This window comes from Condylura cristata, unplaced genomic scaffold, assembly GCF_000260355.1.
Source record: "Condylura cristata isolate star-nosed mole 26May11 unplaced genomic scaffold, ConCri1.0 scaffold00020, whole genome shotgun sequence".
NCBI lineage: Eukaryota > Metazoa > Chordata > Mammalia > Eulipotyphla > Talpidae > Condylura > Condylura cristata.
Window position 1 is genome coordinate 28,232,485 of NW_004567121.1, and position 22,807 is coordinate 28,255,291.

The 22,807-nt window shown below is 52.7% G+C and overlaps 1 protein-coding gene across 1 annotated transcript in view; it reads right to left on the reverse strand.

Annotated features, from left to right (window-relative positions):
• EFR3B (EFR3 homolog B (S. cerevisiae)) overlaps window positions 1–22,807 on the reverse strand; it is a 68,031-nt gene that overhangs the window by 19,318 nt on the left and 25,906 nt on the right. The window contains exons 4-10 of the mRNA XM_004686393.2: window positions 17,472–17,622; window positions 4,402–4,523; window positions 3,114–3,263; window positions 1,648–1,782; window positions 1,164–1,242; window positions 365–500; window positions 5–150 (exon numbers count right to left, since the gene is read on the reverse strand). Of these exons, the coding sequence (XP_004686450.2) occupies window positions 5–150; window positions 365–500; window positions 1,164–1,242; window positions 1,648–1,782; window positions 3,114–3,263; window positions 4,402–4,523; window positions 17,472–17,622 (919 nt within the window). The remainder of the gene's footprint in view (window positions 1–4; window positions 151–364; window positions 501–1,163; window positions 1,243–1,647; window positions 1,783–3,113; window positions 3,264–4,401; window positions 4,524–17,471; window positions 17,623–22,807) is intronic.

A 22,807-nucleotide genomic window follows, 5' to 3' on the forward strand; every position in this document is an offset into this window, starting at 1 on the left:
TGACAGCCTCCTGGAACATGCGCTCTTCGTGCTCCTTGATGCTCTTGGTGCCAAGGCTGATAGCCCCGTCGTAGCTCCCGGTCAGGGCATAGTCGATGCTGAGGCGCAGTTGCCTCAGCAGAGTGTTGAACATCTCCAGCACCGTGGGCCCTGTGGCGGCAGAGCGGGTTCCTGAAACCAGGGCTGGCGCGCCCGCTCATTCTCCCCTGCCCCACGTTACCCGGCAAGGCCGGTGCGCTTCCTGCCACGTGCTTCTCTTCTGGCTTTGACAGCTCCTTAAGGCCTCTCGCCTGGCGCCGCCGGCGGGGCAGCGCTTTGTCCACAGCGCCTTCCCGGGCCCCACCCCTCACTCAGGGCCCCTTACCGACAGAGCCGGTAGCGGCGATGACTGCAGCTTCGGACAGGACCTCCACGATGCCGGCCCGCACGGTGGCCGCGCTGCGGCTGTTGGCATCCAGGTGGCTCAGGAGCTGCTGGATAACCAGGTGGGAGTGCTGCGGCTGTGGGGAGGAAGACGTGCTGGTCCCCAAACAGCCACCCCCACGAGGCCTCTGAGCCAGGGCGGCCCTCCACCCGGCCCCGAAAGCCTGGCTGGACAGTGGCGTCCAGGCCAGTGGCACTGGACGAGATGGGCACCAGCCAGCCAGCTGCTTTTCCCCCCTCCCGCCTGGATCTAACTAGGAGTAGGATGAAATCCCAGTGCCCTTTCACTTCAAATGGGGTAAAAATCAATTTAAAAATATTGTCTTTTTCATTTTTTCAAGACCCCAGGTGAGGACCACCTAGCTTAGACCATTGCTGCTTAGTGTGGCCCCGTGGTCTAGAACCAGATCTCTCCGAGGCAGCCGTTTCCATGGAGATTAAGTGCAGAAACTGAAGCAACAGGACAGTGCCTTGGCAGCCACGCCTGACCCGAGGGCTTGCATTTTGTACGAGTACTTTATTTCTGACTCCTTTTAACGGTATTTTATAAAATATTGGTCTGTGACATATTAGACACAAAACTGCATTAGCTCTTCTCCACAGACAGGCTAAGCAGCACTGGTTGGAAAAGTGGGGGCTCAGGAGAAGTTGGTGGGGGGACAGCTTTTTCCCTTAGTGCACCATCCTGTTCCCAGAGGCAGCCTGGCGGGGAGACAAGCTAGATCGGGGGGCCACTGTACCTGAATTGAGTACATGATAATCTTAAAGCAGCGGATGGCGAACACCTTGGGTTCCCAAAGAGAATGGTTATCCAGGTGTCTGTGGGGGAGAAAACATGGGGCTGACTAGGGAGTGCCTAGTGATGCCAGGGAGGAGCCATAAGAGAAAGTATCTCCCGAGGGGCGGAGCCCCTCCCACAGCCACCAGTTAAGTGGAGGAAGGGAAGCAGGAGGGACCCCTAGGCAATCCCAGGCCAAGGGAGAGTGAGGTAAAGGCTCTGTAACTGCGGACACAGGGACAGAGCCGGGCACCTCCCTCCTGTCACCTCCCCGCCTCCCACTGCCCTTGGCCCGCCCTTGGCAGCCCTCACTGCCACACTGCAGGGAGCACAGGTACAGAGCGGGGACGGGCTTGGCCACACCCCACCCCTGTCAGAGCCTCCCTCCTCCGGTCGGCAAGCAGGTGCTGGGCCTGAGCAGCCCAGGTTGGGGTGGGGGCACTCACATGAGAACGGGCTTGATGGCATTTTTGATGTTGCCAAAGGCCGCCCGGCCCAGCAGCTCCCGAAGGCACCTCTCGGCCAGCTCGGCTGGGTTCTCCTTTTCCTTCTCTGGCGCTTGGAGGGGCGAGGGGGACCGACTGTGGAGACACATGGCCAGTGGGTAACGGATGGAAGGCAAAGCCGGGGGGTCAGGCCTTGTGCTCACCTGGGTTTAGCAGAGCAGTGACTGGCTGGCCTAGGTTGGAAATTTAATGAGGTGAAGAAGCCCAGAGGGGAGGAAGATCATGGGAGAGGGGTTCTATTTCCCTTTCTGGACCCTGATGCCCTGATCACAAGTATCTCCATGCCCCTAAAGCTTTGCAAGGAAAAGGGGATAATAAGTATGACAAGGGGGAGGCAGGGAGAACAGGAGAGAGCAAAATAAAGTAGAGGAGAGAAGGAGGAAGGGGGAAAACAGAGGCAAGGTGGTTGGCTCAGGTGTGACTCAATGTTTTCTAAGTCACAGATGGTGGGAAGAAGGCGCCCAGGCGCCAGCAGTGTTCGGGAGCACAAGAGACCAGGAGAGCAGGTTTCATTGACCTCACTGGCCAGCGAGGTGCTGTTCCAGGGATGGCCAGCAGAGGGCACACTGACTTTCTAGCCGCACAGGCGCCCCTGACCCTGCTATCTGTGGGGCACATCCCATCCCATTTCACAGGGGCAGCGGGCGGGCACAGGGGATCCCAGGTTAAAACCCAGGCACTGGTGTGGAGAGGCTGCTAGCTGGTGAGGCAGAAACACAAAGGCCCGAAATAATTGGGAAGTGAGGGCAGGAGGAAGGTCAGGGAGGAGGGAAGATCCTCAGCAGCTGCGGCCACAGACAGGCACTTAAAAACCTCCTTGGCCTGGGCCCTCCCTGGTGGCGCAGCGGGTTACAGCACAGCAGTGGGAACTCCAGCATGAGTTCGATCCCCGCCTGCCCCGGAGGTGACCACATGGCGTGGCAGACCTCTCCTGACCCGCCCGCTGCTCCCCTCAGCAGTGTACTTTGTCAATCTGCCTGTCCTGCTCCCCACTCTGTCTCTGGTGAAGCCTCTCACCGTCCCTGAACCTCTGGCCTGTACCCCAGCTCTGTATGCACAAATAAGTAAATCTTAAAAAAACAACAACAAAAACCTCCTTGGCCTGTTGCTGTGAGAGAGACAAGGGAAACTGGACTCTTAGTTCTTTGTGTTCGTATTTGCCCAAACCACCCCCCACGGAGCCCAGCAACCCTGCTTGTTTCCTTCACGGGCACAGACCTCCAGGCTTGGCTCGGTGTGACTCAGTGTTACCTGAGCCAAGCTGAGCCCATCAGGGAGCCAAGCCTTGGGCTCACTGCACAACGAGCCACAAAGCCGAGATCCCTGGCAGCTGGTGTCACCGGCCCGCCCAGGACCCCTGGGCCACTCAGCCAGAGAGGGCTGTGCGTGCCCCCTGCCCCACTTGCCTCTCAGCCTCCTCCACGTGCTGCAGGTTGAAAAGCAGTGACGGCACGATCTTGTCCATGTGCTGTGGTTCCCAGATGTTGGCCTGCAGTTCGTCATTCACTGTCTTCCTCACCACCCCTTGCAGGCCTTTGATGCCAGACATTCGGATCCTGTAGGAAGAGGGTGGGCAGACTCAGGCCCCGAGAAGCCCAGCTCCAGGGCACGGGGAGGAGCACAGTGCCGGGGGAGGGAAGCGTTTGTCCATCAGAAGGCAGGACGGAGCCCTCTTCTACTCGTCGTACAGTTCCCAGCTGGCTGGCTTCTTGAGTTGGTGGCCGTGAGCCCAGGAAACCATGTCTTCTGGCTCATCCTGGAGATTCCCAGACTCCCTGTTCCCAGTACCACCTGGGCTTCATCCCTAGGATGCCAGTTGTTCCAGACTCTAATATTCAGCTGGGCTTGTTCCAAGCTGAGCCTAAGATATGAACCGCAAGATATGCCAAGAACTGAAGAGGAAGAATCCAGGGCCGTGAACCACTTAGGCGAGGGTGGGGGTTGGGAGAGGAACACAGACACCCGGCTCTAAGGCCCACGGGAGGGCTGTGCCCGCTGGGAAACTGGCTCTAAGGCCCACGGGAGGGCTGTGCCTTCTGGGAAACCAGAGGGGAAGCTGAGTAACAGCTCGGAGAGCGCCCCTGGTCCTCACGTACCAACCTGGAGTCAGCTTGGCCGCCTGGGAGGGACCCCCCTTTCCTGCCATGTATTTCTGCCTGAGTTCCTTTTTTAATCCTTCTTATTTTAATCAAACTTTTTTCAGATTATACATAAAACAATGTAATTATAGAAATCTATTAAGAAGATTTTCCCTCCCAGTCACCCCTCAAGATAACCATTATTGTGTTGTCTTACTCTCTCTATGCCTGATACCTAAGAGGACTAAGCCTGCTGTGAGTGTAACTGAGCTGTGTTGGTCTCTGGTCCCTTCCCCCCAGCCTATCCTAAGTGTGAGCTCTCGTGCAGTGTGTGAGCTCTTTGTGGTGTGTGAGCTCTTGTGTGGTGTGTGAGCTGCTGCGCATGGGTGTGAGCTCTTGTGCTCTCAAACTGGGCTCAGCGGACCCTCACCCTGTTTTCTGCCTCCAGAGCCCTTTCCTTAAGAAAGCACATGTTGGGAGCCCAGTCTGTCCGCTTGCCCAGTGACATCTGCCAAGTGCTCCTTCTTCCAGCGCAAGGTCACAGCAGAGGTCAGTGCCAAGGGCATCATGCCATCTGGGCTGGCCACTCAGCGCCTCCCCACCCCCTTGGACTTACTTCGTCTTGATTTCCAAGTCGTCGTGGCTGGAGTGGCACATCTCACTGAAGCGGGACACAAAGAAGTCGTAGCTCCGGTGGTAGGATGGCGTGTCCTCCTCGATGTTGGCAAACTTCACAAACTACCAGGGGGCAGAGAGAAAGGCAGGTAAGAGGCCTCTTGCCCTCACAGCAGGGACTTGGCTTCCCCAGGATCCTGCCGTCCCAGAGCCTCGGAGGATTCCTCCAGGCCACGGGCGCCGGTTTGGCTGCCAGTGCACCTGCGAGAAATCGGGAGTTCCAGATCCGCTCACCTTTCCTGTCTACACAACCAGCCTGCAAACCAAGGCCACCTTACACCCCCCAGTGGGTGTGCGGGGGTGGGGGAAAGAAGGGGCTCCCTGAGCTCCTGCTCCCTTGCATTTCCACACACACAGGCTGCCAGGGTGAGGGGAGTAATTCTGTAATGGCGCAGATGCCAGCGTCACTTGACAGTACGTCACCTTAATTAATGAAAAATATAATGACACTTTATCGTTAAACATTTGAGTAAATTTATAGTTTGCCACTTCAGTCGAGTGAGTCTCGCTCGGTCTTCTGGCCGCTGATTCCTGGTCACTGCTCTGCGGCCCATTTGCTAATCTCAGCAGGGGCTCAGTTTCATCTGACCCCACAGTGAAGCCAGCACTGCGGGCTAAGTGGAGTTAAATTACTGAAAATTAAATGTAATTTTTATGGGTTATTCTGTTTAATGTTATACATTTATTGCAACCACTCTGAAAAGATTAGGCTTAAAAAATAGATAGTCTGATATTCTGCTTTGTGTTATTTCCTATCTACAAATGTGTTGGTTCAAAAAACATAGATGATGGAGGTGATTCAAGGGCTGGTTCTGGGGCACAGAGCTTCCAAGCCCTCTCCAAGCTGGAAGTCTCCCCCCAAACTCCACATGTTCACCAACCTGGAAGTGCCCTGAGTCTGGTTCTTTTGGGTTTTTATGGAGATTTTATTACATAGGCACAGTTGATTTAAACCGGTGGTTTTTGGTGATGGGGCTTCATCTCCAGCCTTCTCCCCCCAGGTGGGGAATAGGGTGAGGGGACACTGAGAGCTCCAACTCTCGTCACAGGGTCGCGTCTTACCAATAGTTCCTTCCTTAATGCAGTCCCAAGGTCACGTCATTGCCATAAACCCATCTGAGGTGCAAAGGAGCCTTTTATGAATAAGACACCCATTCACCCTTATTCCCCTAGGAAATTCCAAAGGTTTGGGGCTGTGCACCAAAAATAGGACAAAGGCTATTACAGATTTCTTACTAAGAATCACAACACTATTATCCTTCAAATGATCTGATTAGTACGCTTTCTTAACACTATTTCATCACTCTATTTCCCCCATTTATTTAACCTTGTAAACATTACTTCTTTGGGGTGAAAAGCAACAATTTTAACAAATATTAATTAATCATTACTGGTGTTTTGCTCTTACACTAATTAATATACATTTATTTTCTGTTGACCAATAAAATCCCAACATGCAATGCAGACGGCGAGATCTTGCCTTCCAAGTCACATCTAAAATCCATACACATATTTGGAAGCAAATATTCTGATATTAGCAATAAATCCAAGTGACTTGGCCTGCATTATTGATGTGGCTATGAGGAAGTGCCCTAATGGTAATCCATGTGATCACAAGACATTGATTAGACACTAGTTCAGGAGTTCCAGAAGCAACTATAAAGCAGGTCTGTGACTGCCTGACCTTCCTAAGCCCCAAAGGCCAGACTTCGGCTGGTGCTGCACTGGAATGTTCTGGAGGTTCTGGAATGTTCTGGAGGTTCTGGAATGAACTGGAGGTTCACTGGGTGAACCTCTGCGTTTAGCCACAGCAGGTGTCCCCGGGCTGCACTCCCCATGACTGAAGCGTGACTTGGTCAGGGTGTCTGTTCCGCAGTGGGGATGGTAGAACCCTGTAGGGCTCTAAGGCAGGTCTTCCCTGGCTAGCGGTATGACCCGAGTGGGACATTTAACTCCTTGTTTTACTTTCCCACGTGCAAAATAAGTGGCCCAGTCTACCTTCACTAAGGTTTTTTATTTATAGGTAGCCATATCGGATAAGGCAGCTTAACATATGCCTACTGCTGTGTTTGCAAGAGTCCATGCATTTTAGAACAAGACTGGGGAGGCCAGTAGTGAGAAGGGAAAAACAGCCAAAGGACTTTGTCCCTGGTATTTACTGACTGTGGGCCCCAAATCTATGTCAGGAAAATGAAAGACTGAATTTCCCATCCACTGGTTTGGGGATTTCCAGGTAAACAGCAAGAAGTGTTTAGAAGCTTTAGATGACAGAGAGGAGGGGAGAGAGCGAGATAGACAGGTAGACAGGCAGATAGAATCAATACAGATATCTAGTACCACCCTACGCATTTTACATTCATCATCCCTTTTATTCCTTCAGTGGGTCTGAGTTAGAGAGGTAACATGATTCTCATTTCACAGGCCAAGGACTGAGACCCACACATTTAAGGAAGCGGCCAGGGACCTGCGGGAGTAGCCCAGGCCTCAGCCACCTGTGCCCATGACGGGCTCCTTGGCCCTCAGATCTCTCCGCTTCTACTCCAGCTCCTGTCTCCTCCAGCGCCACAGGCCAAGTGAGCCTGATTGCTGTGTCGGGGTGAGCAATGGTGGGTGTCTCAGGGGTGGAATGAGCAGAGACTGAAGAAGTGGCCAGGTGGCCTTAGTTGGGTCTTATCAAGGAGGCGGGCGGACAGGTAGGTGGGGGTGAAGGAGGGCCTTGGCTTCCAAACACCAAGGCACAGCAGAGCCAAGTGGGCTGGTAACCAGGCAGATTTCTGCCACCAGCCCGACATGCTGAGTCAGCCTGGTCTTGGCCGAGGCCCAGGGATTTCCCTCTGATTAAGGTCCCAGGAAACCCCAGTGGGATGGCCCGAGGCCCACAGTTGAGCGCACAGCAGAGTCACAGCGACCTGGCTTCCTCTCCGCCCACACTGACGCATCTCTGGATGGAGCCCTGGTCATCACGGGCCTGGCCATCAGGTCTCTGTTCCATTGTTCTTTTTTAAGTTGACACAGCATAGGTGGCTGATAGGCTTCAGGTGCAAAGCATTACGAGTCCACCTCTCAGCATAAACTTCACGTACGTTCACCACTAGCCACCGCAGCTGCCCAGGACACAGCTGTGTAGACACGTGGTTGTCTGTGATTTATCCATCAGCTGAGGCTGGCTCAGAGGCAGGGTGAGCTTTGTCCTTCCATGCCACCCAGCCAGGCAATCGGGGGAACAGCCCAGAGGGTAACAGGCCTCAAATGGCACAGGGGGGTGCAGAGAGAGATGAGTTACAGCCTGTCCCCCCCCCCATAACATGGTGCCTGATGGTGAGCATGGGGGTGGTGGCCGACGGCTGAAAAGTTGGGACATGATCAGGCTGAGGCCCCTGAAGTGCCATCAGGAACTGAAGGTCATTTAGTGCAGTAGGGTGGGAGGGGACACCTGGGGGCAAGGGGTGGCCTGGAGTGGGGGCTCCAGGAGTGGCCACAGCGAGAATGACCTCTTCAAAATGCACAGATCACCTCCTGGGAGTGTGACTAGAGTAGAGGAAATCAGGAGACATTCCCTGAGCTCCTGGGATAATAGGAACTGTGTGCATTCCAGGCTTATTATAACTGAGGTTCTTATTTCTAAGAGGCTTAAACTTTTTATGAGTCTTACAGAATTCAGCCCTTCACATCACTGAACAAGTGTTGGCTGGGTCAACGTGCAAATACTTAAAAACACCCTCCATTCTTCATACTCCACGAGTCCCCCCATCGCGCCTTCCCGCTTGATCAGAAAGAAGAATTCCAAATACGGCACTAGTGAAGCCCGCTTGCTTGGGGTGAATTCACACCTCGTTCTTTTGGGTGCTGTTCAGTATCGGGAGACATGGACCCCTGCAGGAGTCACTCACAGACCCAGACCTCCGGTGCAAAGCAGCAACCCCAGGCGGCACCCCACCTTTAATGCTGGGGTGATGCAGCAGTGAGGGACAGCAGTTACACCCACTCTGCTGCTGAGCGTGCTGCATCCTGGCCCAGGGCTGTGCCGCGTTCTGCCATCTTCTCTGTGTCAAATCGTCTTTCCCTTGTAAGACCCTTGTGATGGACGGGGGCCCCCCAGATAGTCCAGTGTCACCTCCCATCTCAAGCCCTTCAGCTTGATCACACTGCCGAGCCTGTTTCTCCACAGCGGATATTGACAGGTTCCGGGGACTGACGTGGACAATGGGGGAGGGGGCATTTTTCATCCTAACACAACACCCGTTATCTGGCGTAAATCTTGGCCAACCCATCAGGTTAGCAGGCCCCGTGGTGCAGATGAAGAGGGGGCTCGAGGAGGCGTCAAAAGAGCAAGTGAATTATTTCAGCTCCGTCAACTCGTGACAGGAGGAACCGGAATGCTGATTCTCTACCAGCGGCTTTTAACTTTCACAGTGGCAGGAGCTGTAGAGTTTGTTGAAAATGCAGACACGAGCCACCTGGACCTGCTGACTGAGCCTCTCTGGGGTAAGGCCTGGGTACCTGCCCTTGGAAAAGTCCTGTTCCCTCTGACCCTGGAGGTTTTGGGACAGGGGTCTGTAGACGCCATTTCCTTTGTAACGTTCCAAGGCAGCACGTGGTGATGGATCTACCAGAGATGCTGGTTGACCATGTCCTTTGAAGCAAAGTGGTTTGTGGGCCTCGTTGTGAAAGGGGTTCAGTCGCAGTACTGTGAAGCTCTCGGTGGCCACTGCAGGACGAGTTTGGTCTCCCGCCAGGGAGCTGACCCACATGGGACGGCAGATCCTTCCTGTCCAGCCCGCTGCTCCCCCTAGCAGTGGATTTCAGTACATCTGCCTGTTCTGCTCCCCGCTGTCTCTAGTGAATCCTCTGATGCACACACCTGCCTCTGCACCTCTGACTTGCACCCCAACTCTTACATGCATAAATAAATAAAACAAACCTTTAAAAAAACAACAAAGTGGCCTGGGGTTGAGCCCCAGGTGGGAGGGGTGGGCCTCCCTGCCATGGCTATGGCCCCATCTCTGGAAGACACTGTCCTCCACTCTGGGCTCAGGACATTAGCTACTAGTCAGCCTGGGGGTGAGATCCCCTCTAATGCAGGTTCCGAAAGGCAAAGGGCATGCCCCGCTGACCCCATGATGGACACCACCCGGGCTCGCTAATGAAATAGACACTGTGCCAGGATGTCAGCGTCCTTTGGAGGCCTGGGTTTCACAGCTTGCCAGGGGCTCCTGAGTCTTGCCAGGCCAGCCCAGACGACCAGCTTAGGGAGCACAGGCCAGCGGTGTCCCACGGGGACAGCACCTCGAGGACCGGCCAACTGCTCCTGTGTCTGCTGGGGCTGACGTGAGGGGCCCATCAGCCACCTGGGTGATGGTGGCTTGGGATCTAGGGTAAGTGAAGATGCTCAGGCGGTTGTACTGTTGGCTTCTGTGGCTATCACCTGCGGCCTTGAATGCAGGAGGCGCTCGGGAGCAGGGCTCGAGGTACGCGTGCCTGATAGTGGACGCCTGGGGTATGCGGGCGCATGCGTAAGTGGCGGAGAGCATAGAAGAGCAGCGTCAGCGGCTGGTACAGCTCAGAGAGAAGAAGGGTTCGCCGGGGGCTGGGGGGCCTGCCAGCTTCCTGGCCGCGGACCCCTGCCTTTCCTGCACCTGTGACCTCCCACAAATGGCGTAGAAAGCTCTGAAAAAGCCACCGAAGGCTCCCGGACCCGCCTTTCCCTGTCTGCCCGACCCACAGAGAACCCGCCTTGCTGCCTGCCCGCACCCCAGGAGGTAAACTCAAGGTGCTTCCTGGGGGCCCTGGTCAAGGAACAGTGCCCCCGGGAGACCACAGGAAGGAGCCAAACCCGACTGAGGTGCTGTGGGGTACAGGGACGTGGTCAGGCTTTTTCCGCCCTCCCCCCATTAGCATCGTGATCGGCACCTGTGGTCTTGTACGCATGCCTGATGGCGGCACCTGTGCGCTGTGCACGTGCACACACGAGCCGGGGCCTGAGCCACGGGGCAGCCGAGAGCGACCTCGAGTATAGGGATTCGCAGGGGCAGAGCTGCTGTCTCTCCGCTGGCTTGTTTCCCCGAGTACCACCCAGAAACCTGTGGGGACGATGCTGAGGCCCCCAAGCTTCTCTTTTAAGCTGCCTCAACCGGTGATGAGCCTGCCGGGCCTGGGAGGTTGCAGAACCAATGGCGTGGCGACACTAGGCTTACAGACGCGGGGCCCTCTTCAAGAGGCCAGTGGAGGGCCACCACCCGGGCCCAGTTCTGACCGCTACCCCTCTCATGAGGCTGACCTGCGGCAAGTGACTGAGCGCGTGGGCCTCAGTTACCCCGCTGCCAAATGGGCTCACAAGAGCACCTGTGTAGCATGGGATGACCGGCCGCCTGGGTTTTCTGGCTTGTTCGCCACACTCCATTAACCTAGGACTCTCCGTTTTATTTTTGTAAATGTCCAACGTAACAAAACTTCCTGTCGGCTTCACCCCTGCCATGGCAAATGCTTACACTACAAACAGCTTTTATTAAAAGCTAGTCACCTAATGCACAAGATTGTGAAATCATTGGGGCTTCTTTTATTTTTTTTTTAAGCGATAGCAAGGATGAGGAAGATCTCCATAGCAACCAGTGGAAGATTCTGAACATGTGACATTTCAAAGGCCCTGGGTGCTGCTAGGGTCACCCTTTCGAGATCAAAGTCTCCGCTCCTGACACACAACGGGCCAAGCTGGCTGAGCGGATCTCCAGCCTCTGCCAAGTGCGGAGGGCCCCGACTGTGTGAAAACTGAGGGTGGAGAAGGACCTGGGCCCAGGGAAAAGCAGCTCCAAATATTGACACTGCGAAAATAGCTCACGCCTGGTCTGGAAAATGGAAGCTGAGTGGTGGCCTCCCTGCAGGGCAGGCTGAGTCTCTCCAAACAGAAGTTTGCTTTTCCTATTCAGACGGGATTCTGTGCCAAACAACTCCTTGCTCCTGCTACAGAGCCCTGTTTTAAAGCAGCGGGCAGAGATGGAGCCCACCCACCTCTCTCCTGAGTCTCCATGGCGTGTCCCGTGTTCCCTGACATTCACAAGACAAGGGAGCTGCTTCCCTAAGCCAAACCTTGCAGGAAAGCACAACTTGTAAAGCAGGCGGTTTTCACTGGAACCCGCCCTCCTTGGTGCCCTCAGCTGCTCTTGTTCGTGGTGACACCCAGCCCTGAGAAGCAGCGCCCTGTGCCATGGCCATATCCTGCAAACCCCTGTCAGCCAGCCAGAGCGCGGTGACTCCCGAGACCCCTGTGGTCTCTTCCAGACTCATCACCCCCTCCTTCCAGAGACTTTGCGAAACTAGAGTGGTTCTAATCTCTCTTTGGAAAGTCCAACTGTTATCCAAGAAGGTCTCTGTGGTTCTGTATGATCTGCCTTCCTGGAGCCTCTTCCAGCCTGCCGGCCTCCTGCAGCGCTGATTTCTGCAGGTGTTGGAGATGCAAGCATGTCTGGTCTATCGATGATTGTTCAAACCCCAAAGGTTGATGCAATAGCCCGTGGGCCCAATATAGAGAGAAGAGAACAGCACCAACCTTGGAGACTGCAGAGAGCTCAGGGCCTGTGCAGGACACGGTATTGGCTTCAAGTGATTGCTCTGATAACTGACCACCTGTTAGTGGTCAAAAACAACATGAACACAGGACCTCACAGATCTGGGGGTCGAAGGCTGAAATTCAGGGCCTGCCAGGCTCCCTGGGGGCAATCCATTCCCTTGACCTTTCTAGCTCCCAGGAGCAGCGTACATCCTCTGGCCAACCCTATCATCCAAGCCAGCAGATTTGCATCTTCAAATCTCTGTCCCTCAGCGTCCACTGTCATATCACCTGTCTGTGAGCCTCTGGGTCCTCTTGTGATTATATCAGCCTCATCTGGACAATCTCCCCAGCTCAAGACTGCTTGATCATATCTGCAAAGTCATTGAAGGTAATAATCAAGGTCCCAGGGATGACCCCTCTGGGAGGGAGGGGGCAGTATTTAGCCAGTGAGGGCACTAAGAAGGATGGGTTAGGGTGGCGGGGAAGTCACAGGTACGAATGCCCCCTGAGAAAGACACAGCCGTGTCAATGGACGGGAATGGGCGATTCGCGGGGTTTCCACAAGTTTTTAATACAATGGCATGACGAGCTGGTACCCTCTCATCTGGGATCATGCTTCACAGACAGAAAAGTGGGAGGCCAAGCACCCCGTGCTCCCACTTGCCGCTCAGGGCCCTGCACCCCCTGGGAAGTGTCACAGCCAGAAGGTAGTTACCTGTTCCAATCAAACCTTCCCACCTGAGTGGAGCTCACAGGAGAGCAGAGAGAGAAATGAATGACCCACAGGGAAATCAGAGAAATCCATTCTCAGAGTAGCTGACTTGGTCTTTTCCAAACAACTCAGTGTTGAGAAAAATAGAGGTTGGAAAGAAAAAAAAAAAAAGAGGTTGGGATTGTTTAAGAGATACAAATGGGGAAAAAGCAAAGCAAAAGCATCTTCTTGGAATCCTGATTTGAAAGATAGCCATGAAAGATAATTTAAGGACAGAGAAATAGAGAAATTTGAAGTTCACTAAATATTAAAGGACTGTCAGGGAAAGGTGGTGGCTTTTGTTAGGTAAGCCAAAGGTATTTATCTTGTTTTGTGTTTTTGCTTATTTATTTTTATACTGGAAGACAATGGTACTTCCAGGGGAGGAACCAGGGAAAAGGAATAAGGGTGGAGACAGGAGAGAGAAAAAAAATGGATGCAGGAAGCTTCAGAAGACACGAGGCACTTGTAGAGGAAGAGGGTAGATGGGGTAACGAGGGCACCCTGCCTGACACCCCAATTTTCTCGGGGTCCAAGAAGCAAGGCCGCCTCCCAGATTGGAGAAGCAGGTTTGGGAAGAGATGAGGAGAAAACAGGAGGCTTGTAAGACAGAGGACGAGAGAGGGTGGTCCGTAAAGCTGCACCGAGCATCTGCTTTGAGAGCTCCAGGGAGCTACGAGGATTCTGTGCAGCGCCCCGTGCCTCGGGGTTCTCTGAGGCAGGGGCGTCGGTGGAGAAGGCGGACTGAGCTGTGGCAGGACTGGGAGGCCGGACCAGGTGGCCAGAGCTGGCACCTGCCCTCCAGGTCCAGAAGGGGAGCCAGATGGGCGCTGAGCTGGGAAAGGAGGCATTGGGAGGAGAGGTCTTCTGGGGGGGAGTGGAGAGCAAGGCAGGGCTGGCACTCACTGTTCCCCCAGAAGGCTCTGCCCAGGATCCCAGTGCTGGGGTGCGGCTCTTCTGTGACTCACTTTCAGAGTGTCCTCGACTTAGGTCATGTACCGTAAAAACACAAATGCCTATAATAACATTGACCCAACACTCAAGAGTGCATTTTTTTTAAATTCTGAGAAAATTCACAAAACAACACATCAGTCAGTTTTCAGAGCAGAGTTCAGTGGCATTTTAATACCTACATGATGTTTTGCCATATTTTCACCCCAAAAGGAAACCCTATAGCCAGCAGTCTCTCTGCCTCCTTCCCCCTCTCAGTACCCCACAAACACTAACCTGCTTTCTGTCTTTATGGCTTTGTCTACTCTGGAACCTTCATGAATGGAGTCCTAAGAGAGGTGAACTTCTGGATGGTTTCCAGTTACAGTGAATAACTCTGCTGGGAACATTTGTGTGCTGGAGTTTCTGAGTCCCTGTTTCTTTTAGGCATATAACTAGAAGAACTGCTGAGTCACCTGGTAATTCTGTTTATTTGAGGCACTGTGTTTTCCACAATGCCAGCATCACTTTACATTCCACTTGCAACACACAGGCGTTCTGATTTCTACGTCCAAGCTGGCCCGCCCTCGACTCTTGTCATTTTATTTCTTTTTTATTTATGGCCATTCTAGTAGGTTTGTAGTTCCTTAGCGATCCTTGTACTTATCAACTATCTGTATATTTTCTTTGGAGAAAGGACTCAGCCCTTTGTAGCGAGTAAGACTATGTCAGTTTGTAGTTTCTATCATCCTGTGATTTTTGTTTTAACTTTCTTGATAGTGTCCTTTGATGTCCAGAAGTTTTAAATATTGATGAATTCAAATTTCTCTCTTTTGAGCTCTGATTGTTTTGGCTTTTGGTGACAGATAAGAAACCATTGCCAACGCTAAGATCATAAAGCCACACCCTTACCATTTCTTCTAAGAGCCTGATCGTTTTAGGTCTCACATTTAGGTTTTGCATCTATAGGGAGTTAATTTTTTATGTGTTATAAGACAGGAATGAAAGTACAAACTCTGAATTCGTGCATCTTCAGATTTTATTGTCTACACTAGGACTTGACATTCTTGGATATTTAATATTTTCCGTTTACCACCAGTGTGGACCTTCAGGAGGTCAGGACCTCTGGTCACTGCGCTGTCTCCAACCCAAACCCTCCACGCTTAACTGGTCCTGGTTCTGCTTCTCCTGGTCCCTCATTATCATTCAAAGCTCAGATATTCTCATTAAAGGTTTGAAGGCATCACTTGAATTTTTAAAATTATAATGCATGATGTAGAGGGACTGGATTTATGGCAAGTCTCAGCACATCCTCATTCATCTTTGGGATGATCAAATACAAGATCCATTAGAGACAGAAAGGAAAGAAGGGGAGGTGGGAGGGAGGAAGGAACCCACATAGATTTAAGACGACAGGGGTCCCTAGTCGCCAAACCTGTGCTCGTGTCACACAGCAGACAGTTGGGTGGGCTCCTTGGGTGGGCTCTTCACAGATGCTGCTCAGTGACAGGGCTTGGACCCACCTGGGGAGCAATCGGTTTCCAAATTCTCAGGGCCTAGACTCAGCTCCTGGCCAGGTATGGAACCTCCGAGCAGGTAGGGTTTCGGAAAAGATGCTCTGCAGAAGGGGTTGTGATCCAGCTCTGAGGTTTTGCTTCAGCGCAGAGGGCTGGCTTAGGGGGCTTTTTCAGAGTGGGCCTGGCTGCAGGGAGGCTGCTCCACAGTCACATTTGGGCCCAGTGAGGACCTCTGACCTTGCCACCTCGCAGCTTCTAGGGGAGCAGACAAGGCACAGATGAAGAAGTCACTGTGGAAAGCCAGGGCCGTGGCTGTACAGCTGCCGAATACAGACAGTCTGACTTGGGCTTCAACTTCCAGGCACAGAACCCAGCAAAATGAGGGTTAGCTAAGCTCACTGCCTCTTTTCCTTTTCTCTCTTTCTTGCTCCTTCCTTACCTTTCTTTCACTATCCTGGCAGCAAAAGCCTCTAACCAAATAAAATGTCAGCTCCCATATAAGTCGTCAAGATGGAGCTGGCTGCTGGGTGAAGCAGGAGAGGCAGGCCCGGACCCCACCCCAGCCCCAACAAGGCTCAAGCCCCCACGAAAACCACTTGAAACACCCAGGATAGACACCCCACAATCACACCAGGCACTAGCCTGCTGGCAGGTCCGAAATGAAGAGGAGACAAAGAACATTCCTCTTGGGAAGACCCGAGAAGCTCCAGGTCTCAGGAGCTGAAGGAGTCTGCGGTGGGGGACAGCACCACCTCGAAGCCTCTCGGACAGGCAGCCTCGAGGGCGGACTCTGAGCCCGTGCGGCTCCTCGGGCAGCTCCCGCGTGAGCACCCGTCCTTCGATCACCTTCGCTGGGTGGTGCAGCCGGCCAGCACTAGGTGAGATCCGCTCGGTGCTGAGACCATTCGCGGTGATGAGGACTCCAGAGCTTGGAGGATCTGGAGTCAGGGTACACGTAGCTAACACAACATCAGCCCTGGGCCAGGGTTTGCTACGGAAGGGGAAAGTTAGAGCTGGCAGCCACCTGCTTGTCGGGGAGACACCCTCTGGACGCAGCTGACTAGTTTATTTTCCACTGGGGGGTTCTCTTCTGCGCTATAGTTATCTTAAAGGGGACAAGAGGAACTGTAGCTGAAGCTGTTGCCAGGGCAACCTGACAAAAGACTTCACCCTCGGTTGCTGTACATGTAATTTATCAAAGGCAGCTGGCTCGCAGAGAGGAAAGAGAGGGGAATAAGTTGTTCGCTTGGGTCCTTGCAATTAAAGTTGAAAGACTATCTTCTGGCTAAATCAAATCATGTAGGGCAGGACAGCAGCTGTGACCCGAGCAACACAAACTCAGCAAAGCCAGGTTGGGAGTGGGGAGGACAGTGACGGGAAAAGGGGATGAAAAGGGGCATTTTGTGACAGCTCGCCAGGGCTTTTAACACCAGACCACTTGAAGAAATTGGAAAGCGTGGGCGATGGGACGGGACTAGGAGAGAGGGCAAAACACAAGAGAACCACCAGGAGAGTCACATTTCTGTAGACACAGATGAAGCTGCGAGCGCTTGACACGGCAGATGGCTCTTTGCTCACAGAACCATAACCTCTCACGGGAGCTGCAGTGGCTCTGAACCAGCGTTCCGAGCTTGGACCCCATTCAGTGTGCTCTGGCATCAGCAGAAGACGGCAGCCGCCGGCCGAGGAGACAGCCAGCGAGAGGGCAAAGCCAAGCCAGAGCGCGTCTCCTGCGTCCCCGGGGCCTTTCCATGTGTCTGGGCTGCTGCCCTGTGTGCCTTGCTTTGTTTTATCTTTGAAAGAGGCGTAACCTGGACCAGCATTCAAAGCATGGGAGGCTCAAGCTGTGTGGGTTCTGGGCACCCCCCACTCTCAGAAGAATGCCTCCCTTTCCATCTATGTATCAATTAGGGTCTCCCTTAGAATTATTCAAGGGGAAAATGTAATACTAAAGCATTTCTGATGAGCATCAATCTACAGACGCATAGGTCAGGTAATGGTAATGGCTGTACAACCTTGCAAATCTTCTAAAACCACTGAATTGTAAATTTGGTCATTTTACTTTTCGATTATTTTATTCATTATACATATAAAATCATGATAGATAAGCTATATATCTATATAAAATGTTCCCTTCTTCGCACAGAGAAGACCTAAGCAAGAGGGAAGCTGTCAGGAACCAAGTAGGAGTGGACCCTCACCACGCTGCCCCGAGCTCCGCCCTCCACCCCGCTCGCACCTCCAGAGCCCCTCGGGCAGCGCCTTACCGAGTTGGTGCCGAGGATCTGCAGGTTGGGCTTCTCGGACTCCAGCAGCTTGGCCACCATCTTGAGGAAGCTCTCCACGAAGAGGTTGATGCTCTGGCAATGGCAGGCCATGAGCAGCTGGTCCAGGGCCTCCATGGCGATGCACACGTACCTGGGGGGGCAGCACCACCGTCACTCAGCCGCGTGGCCGCCCACCCCACCGCGAAACTGGACATCTCTAGTGGGCAGTGCAGCGTCGCCTGGACAGCAGACAGGCAAGGCGGCTGCTCCATCAGTAGCCACTGTCTGGACAGCTATGCCTACAGTGGCCGCTCCAGTCCAGCATGAGTCAGAGGGAATGATTGCTGGACGTGAGCCTGGCGACCAACTCATCGACTCCTCTTGGGGATGAAAAGCCCAAGGACAGGTGTGGGACACCATTTTCGAGCAGGCCCAAAGGAGTCTGAACCCAAACCCAATGAGATCAGAGAATTTCTCAGCTCAAGGGCTCATGTGCCGGTGAAGAGGCCCCTCAAGTGAAGGAGCCGACAGTCCAATGGGCCAGATGAAGCCATGTTATCTCCTCCAAAAGGGAAACAAAATCGTGCGTGATGCCCCACAAGGCTTCCCAAGAAGGAGGGAGGTGGCTGTAGTGAGGAGGAACTTTAGGGAGAAAGCTTAGGAAGAGTCTGGATGGCTCGAGGACCAGCCAGCTCACGGTTAAGGAATATAAAATCTGCATATTTTCGGCCCTCCCTGGTGGCCCAGCACTGAGACGCTAAAGCCGCTTCCGCATGAGTTCAATTCCCACCTGCCCCGGAGGTGACCACATGGCGCGGCAGACCTCTCCTGACCCGCCTGCTGCTCCCCTCAGCAGTGTACTGTGTCGATCTGCCTGTTCTGCTCCCCACTGTGTTTCTGGTGAAGCCTCTCGCTACCCCTGAGCCTCTGGCCAGTTCTGTATGGACAAAAAAATAAATAAATCTTTAAAAAAAAAAAATCTGCACATTTTCTATTTGAAGACGTCAGAAGTTCTCTGACGAAGTAGTTTGCAAACAAGGCGGTTGACAGGATTGCCAAGTTGGGGTTGGGGGCCCCACCTAGTGAGCACATGTATCTCGTGGAGAAAATAGATGGACACAGAACAACGTTTTTCTCCTGATGAAGGTGGTCGATGTTAGCTCTAAGCTCCTAAATGACTTAACTCTACCAAAGTCTAAAAACTGAGTGAATAATTTTGGAAACTAGGAATACACGACATCCAGTGAATTGCTTACTAGTTAAATCAGTCCATCCCATTTTTGGCAACTAAATAAAAACTCCTTTATATTTCCAGCGAAACCCTAGCAATTTCTGTCCTTTATTCACAAGTCAAATTTCAGGAACAGCAAAAAAGATGCCTAAACATTCCCTACTTGCTAGTTCTTCAACTTCTGAAAACAGCAATCTCATTTTTTTTGCTCTTCTCTATGCTAAAGAACTGTCCATTTCTCCCCCAAACCAGCCTGCACAACTGGTGTTGGTCTTCCTCAAGCCTCTCTCAACGCCCAAGAAGAACGCCAGGACTCACATTCCTACTGAGAAGCAGGGCTGCACGGCAGAGATGAAACCGCGCTTGCTCCGTGAGGACGTCACGGTCAGGTAAGGCACCTCCTAGAAGACACATCCTGTCGCTGCAAGTCTGTCCACAATTATCCTGATTAAAATCTTTAGACTTTTCCCTCAGGAGTCCAAGGTTCCTGAAGCACAATGCTAACTTGACACCCTAGAATTGATTTCCTCCTTTCTACTAGTACTTAGGATTTGAGATTGTGAGGTCCCAGGCCTTTACTGCATTAAAATGGGAAGAAGAGGGGGTGGGGGTAGGGGTGAGCCCTCCCTGGTGGCGCAGCAGGTTAAAGCACAGCACTGAGATGCTAAAGCCACTTCCACATGAGTTCGATCCCGCCCTGGAGGTGACCCGCATGGCGCAGCAGACCTCTCCTGTCTCGCCCGCTGCTCCCCTCAGCAGTGTACTTAGTCGGCCTGTTCTGCTCCCCACTCTGTCTCTGGTGAATCCTCTCACTGCCCCTGCACCTCTGGCCTGTACCCAGTTCTGTATGCACAAATAAATCTTAAAAAAAAATTGGGAAAGGGCTCAGCGCCACTTGCTTAAAGACAGGGTGGCCTTCCATTCCACGTCCTCTCTCTCCCTCTTCCCACTGGCTGGGAAGTAGCAACAGCTGGACACACAGAGACAGAGCCCCTGGGGGGGTAGAGAGAGAAAAGCCACCTCTGATTATGCGGCTACAATGCACTAGGGGAGCTACTTTGTGCCCTAAATAACATGGATACTCAATGCTTAAGGTTAGGAGTGCCTTAGCAACCTGCTGGTGCAAATAAAAGTGAATCCGAAACAAATCAAGTGACCGACCTCAGAGGAAAAGAGCAGAAATAAGAGTTGAAAACGAGTCTGCCCTGCTAGCGAGAAGGCCAGCAGGAGGCTGGATGGTGGCACGGACCCAGAGTGTGGGCTTAAGTACCCATTACTGGCTGGCGAGGCTTCCACTTGTAAAGCCAGACCACGTGGATGGAAAAGTACCCGACACACGCACGAAATGCAGGGGAGCGAAGTGGGCAGAGAACTCCCAGCCATAGCTGGGGAGCGAAGGAGTCAGGCTAATGCTTCGCTAAGCCAAAAGCGCTGAGCTGGTGGGGAGGCTGTCACCGGGGGCCTTAGCGTGGCGAAGTCACCGGTGCTCTGGAGCCAGGGTCCCGGGCCACAGGCACGGAGGATGAACTAAAAGGTTTCTTCTTTTTAGGTCTTGGTCCAAATCATACACACCTGTGAATGTTGGGCAGCTATTTAAATGCACAGCTAGCTAGTCTGTCTGTGTTAGAAACAGAATTTAGTTAAAAAGCACAGGAGGGGCCCTCCCTGGTGGCACAACGGGTTAAAGCTCCGCATTATGAAGCTCTCCGAAGCCGCTGCAGCACGGGTTTGATCCCAGCCAGGGAGCTGACCCACATGGCTGGCAGACCTCTCCTGACCCACCCGCTGCTCCCCTCAGCAGTGAGTTTCAGTCGATCTGCCTGTTCTGCTCCCCACTCTGTCTCTGGTGAAGCCTCTCACCCACCACACCTCTGTCCTGTACCCCAGTTCTGTAAGCACAAGTAAATAAATCTTAAAAAAAAAAAAAGCCCCAGAGGCAGGGCTGCAGGGCACGTTCTAGGGTACCACAAGGCCACCACAGCAGGCTCCCCACTGCTTGTGGGAGCAGCCCAGTCTCAGAGTCTATGTCCAACGTGACTTGCTCACGAACCAGCTTTGCAAACCCCAAAGTAAAGCACCTTTGAAATGTCCTTTTTTCCCCAAAGCTAACCTTGAGTTAGTTAACTTCTGTATGAGCAAAAATGGCTTCTCTTCTCTTCTCTGAAACTTTCATAAAATGTGTATTTTTTTTTTTTTTTTATCCATAGCAGCCAGGTCAGCCATCATTAAGCTGAACTCAAATATTATGAAACAGTCACCCTTGGGTGCACTAGGAAATGCATCAGGTCACGCTCTTCGCTAGAGCATCTTTCAAATACAAAGGCAGCATTGTGGTATCGAGCTCTTTTGCTGCATGGTGCTGGGTGGGTTGGCTCGCTATGGCCTTATTCTCAAGACTGTCGCTGTCACAGGTCAGGGGCACGGCTGGGCCCGTGCAGCCAGAGCGCAGGCTAAATCCTGCCAGTCTGGGAAAACAGCCTGTGACAGCCCCTCTGAAGGGGTCAGGCCTCCCTGCAGAGAAACCCAGACTCGAGCCAGCCAGCAGACACGGTGGGTGGGGAGGGGGAAGGCAGTGGGAATTCCCTTCTGTTACGTATTATTCCAGTCTCCGCCTGGATGATGGGGACCAGAGGCATCTCACCATTATGTGGCGGAGTTCAATGGGGGGAAAGGGAGGGCGGGGCTTGGCCACAGAATAAACTCCAAGGCCTCCTAAACCCTTGTGCTTAGATGGCTGCTTTTCCTTTTCCTGTAAAACAGAATTCCCAGAAAATTCTGATAAGGAAAGACCATCCTCTGTTTCAAAAAATTGGCTACCGACCAATGGAAATTATGATGATAGTGAAAATTATGGTAGAAACGAACCTGCAGAGTAAAGGTGAAGGCCTTGTTCTTTGACTATAATGTCCTTCATTCCCTAAATCTGAGCCCAGTACTCAGGATGGAAGGGCTGTAATGAACTTGAACCTTTTGAGGTAGCCACATGGATGGAGCTGGAAAGGATCATGCTTAGTGAGATAAAAAAGCCAGAAAGAAAAAAATGCCAGATGGTTTCACTCATAGCAGGAGCATAAGGGATCGGGGGAAAAGGCAAATGCAAAAGTAAAAACAAAACAAAAAAAAACCCCATGAAAGACTATTAACTTGAGACATTTTACGGGGGTGGAGAGGGGGATGGGGTCAAAACTGGGGAGGGAGGCGTGCACAGGACAGTTTAATCTATTGAGTAGTCATTCTCCTTTAAGATTTTTAAGATCTAAGCATAACAAATTCCTCCCTTTAAGACTGATCAATATTTTACTTAAACGTCTTTTTTAAAAAGATTTATTTATGCATACAAGAGCTGGGGTGCAGGCCAGAGGTGCAGGTGCGAGAGGATTCCCCAGAGATAGAGCGGGGAGCAGAGCAGGTGGACTGACTGAAATACACTGCTGAGGGGGGCAGCGGGCGGGTCAGGGGAGGGGCCCCCTGGCTGGGAGCTGCAGACAGCTGCAGTGGCTGCAGACAGCTTCACAGTGCTGCGCGTTAACCCCTTGTACCATCAGGGAGGCCCCACTTAACTGTCTTTTTTTTTTTTTTAAGATTTATTTATGCTACAAGAACTGGGGCACAGGTCAGAGGTGGTGCGGACGGTGAGAGGATTCACCACAGATAGAGTGGGGAGTAGAAGGACTGAAATACACTGCTGAGGCGAGCAGTGGGCAGGACAGGAGAGGTCTGCCGCGCCACGTGGGTCAGCTCCCTGGCCGGGGATCGAACTTGTGCTGCAGTAGCTGCGAATGCCTTCACAGTGCTGTGGTTCAACCCGCTGCACCCCAGGAGGGCCACTTAGGTGTCTTTTTAGAGGACAAGTTTCCCTAGACTCCAGCCTTCGCACTGGCCTGTAGACAGTCCCTTCTTTTCCAGGTAGCAAATTGAACAAGTGGGATTGGTTTGATGAGGATAATGGTACCTTCTGGGCAAAAGTGACTTTCCAAGACCCAGACTGTGTCTGGGGCTTCTGGACAGAGATACTGGGGTACATGAATACTAAAAAAGTGCTCCTGAGAAGCCAGCATCCCCCTCTTCCCAAATATTGGCAGCAACATTCGATTTCACCATTATT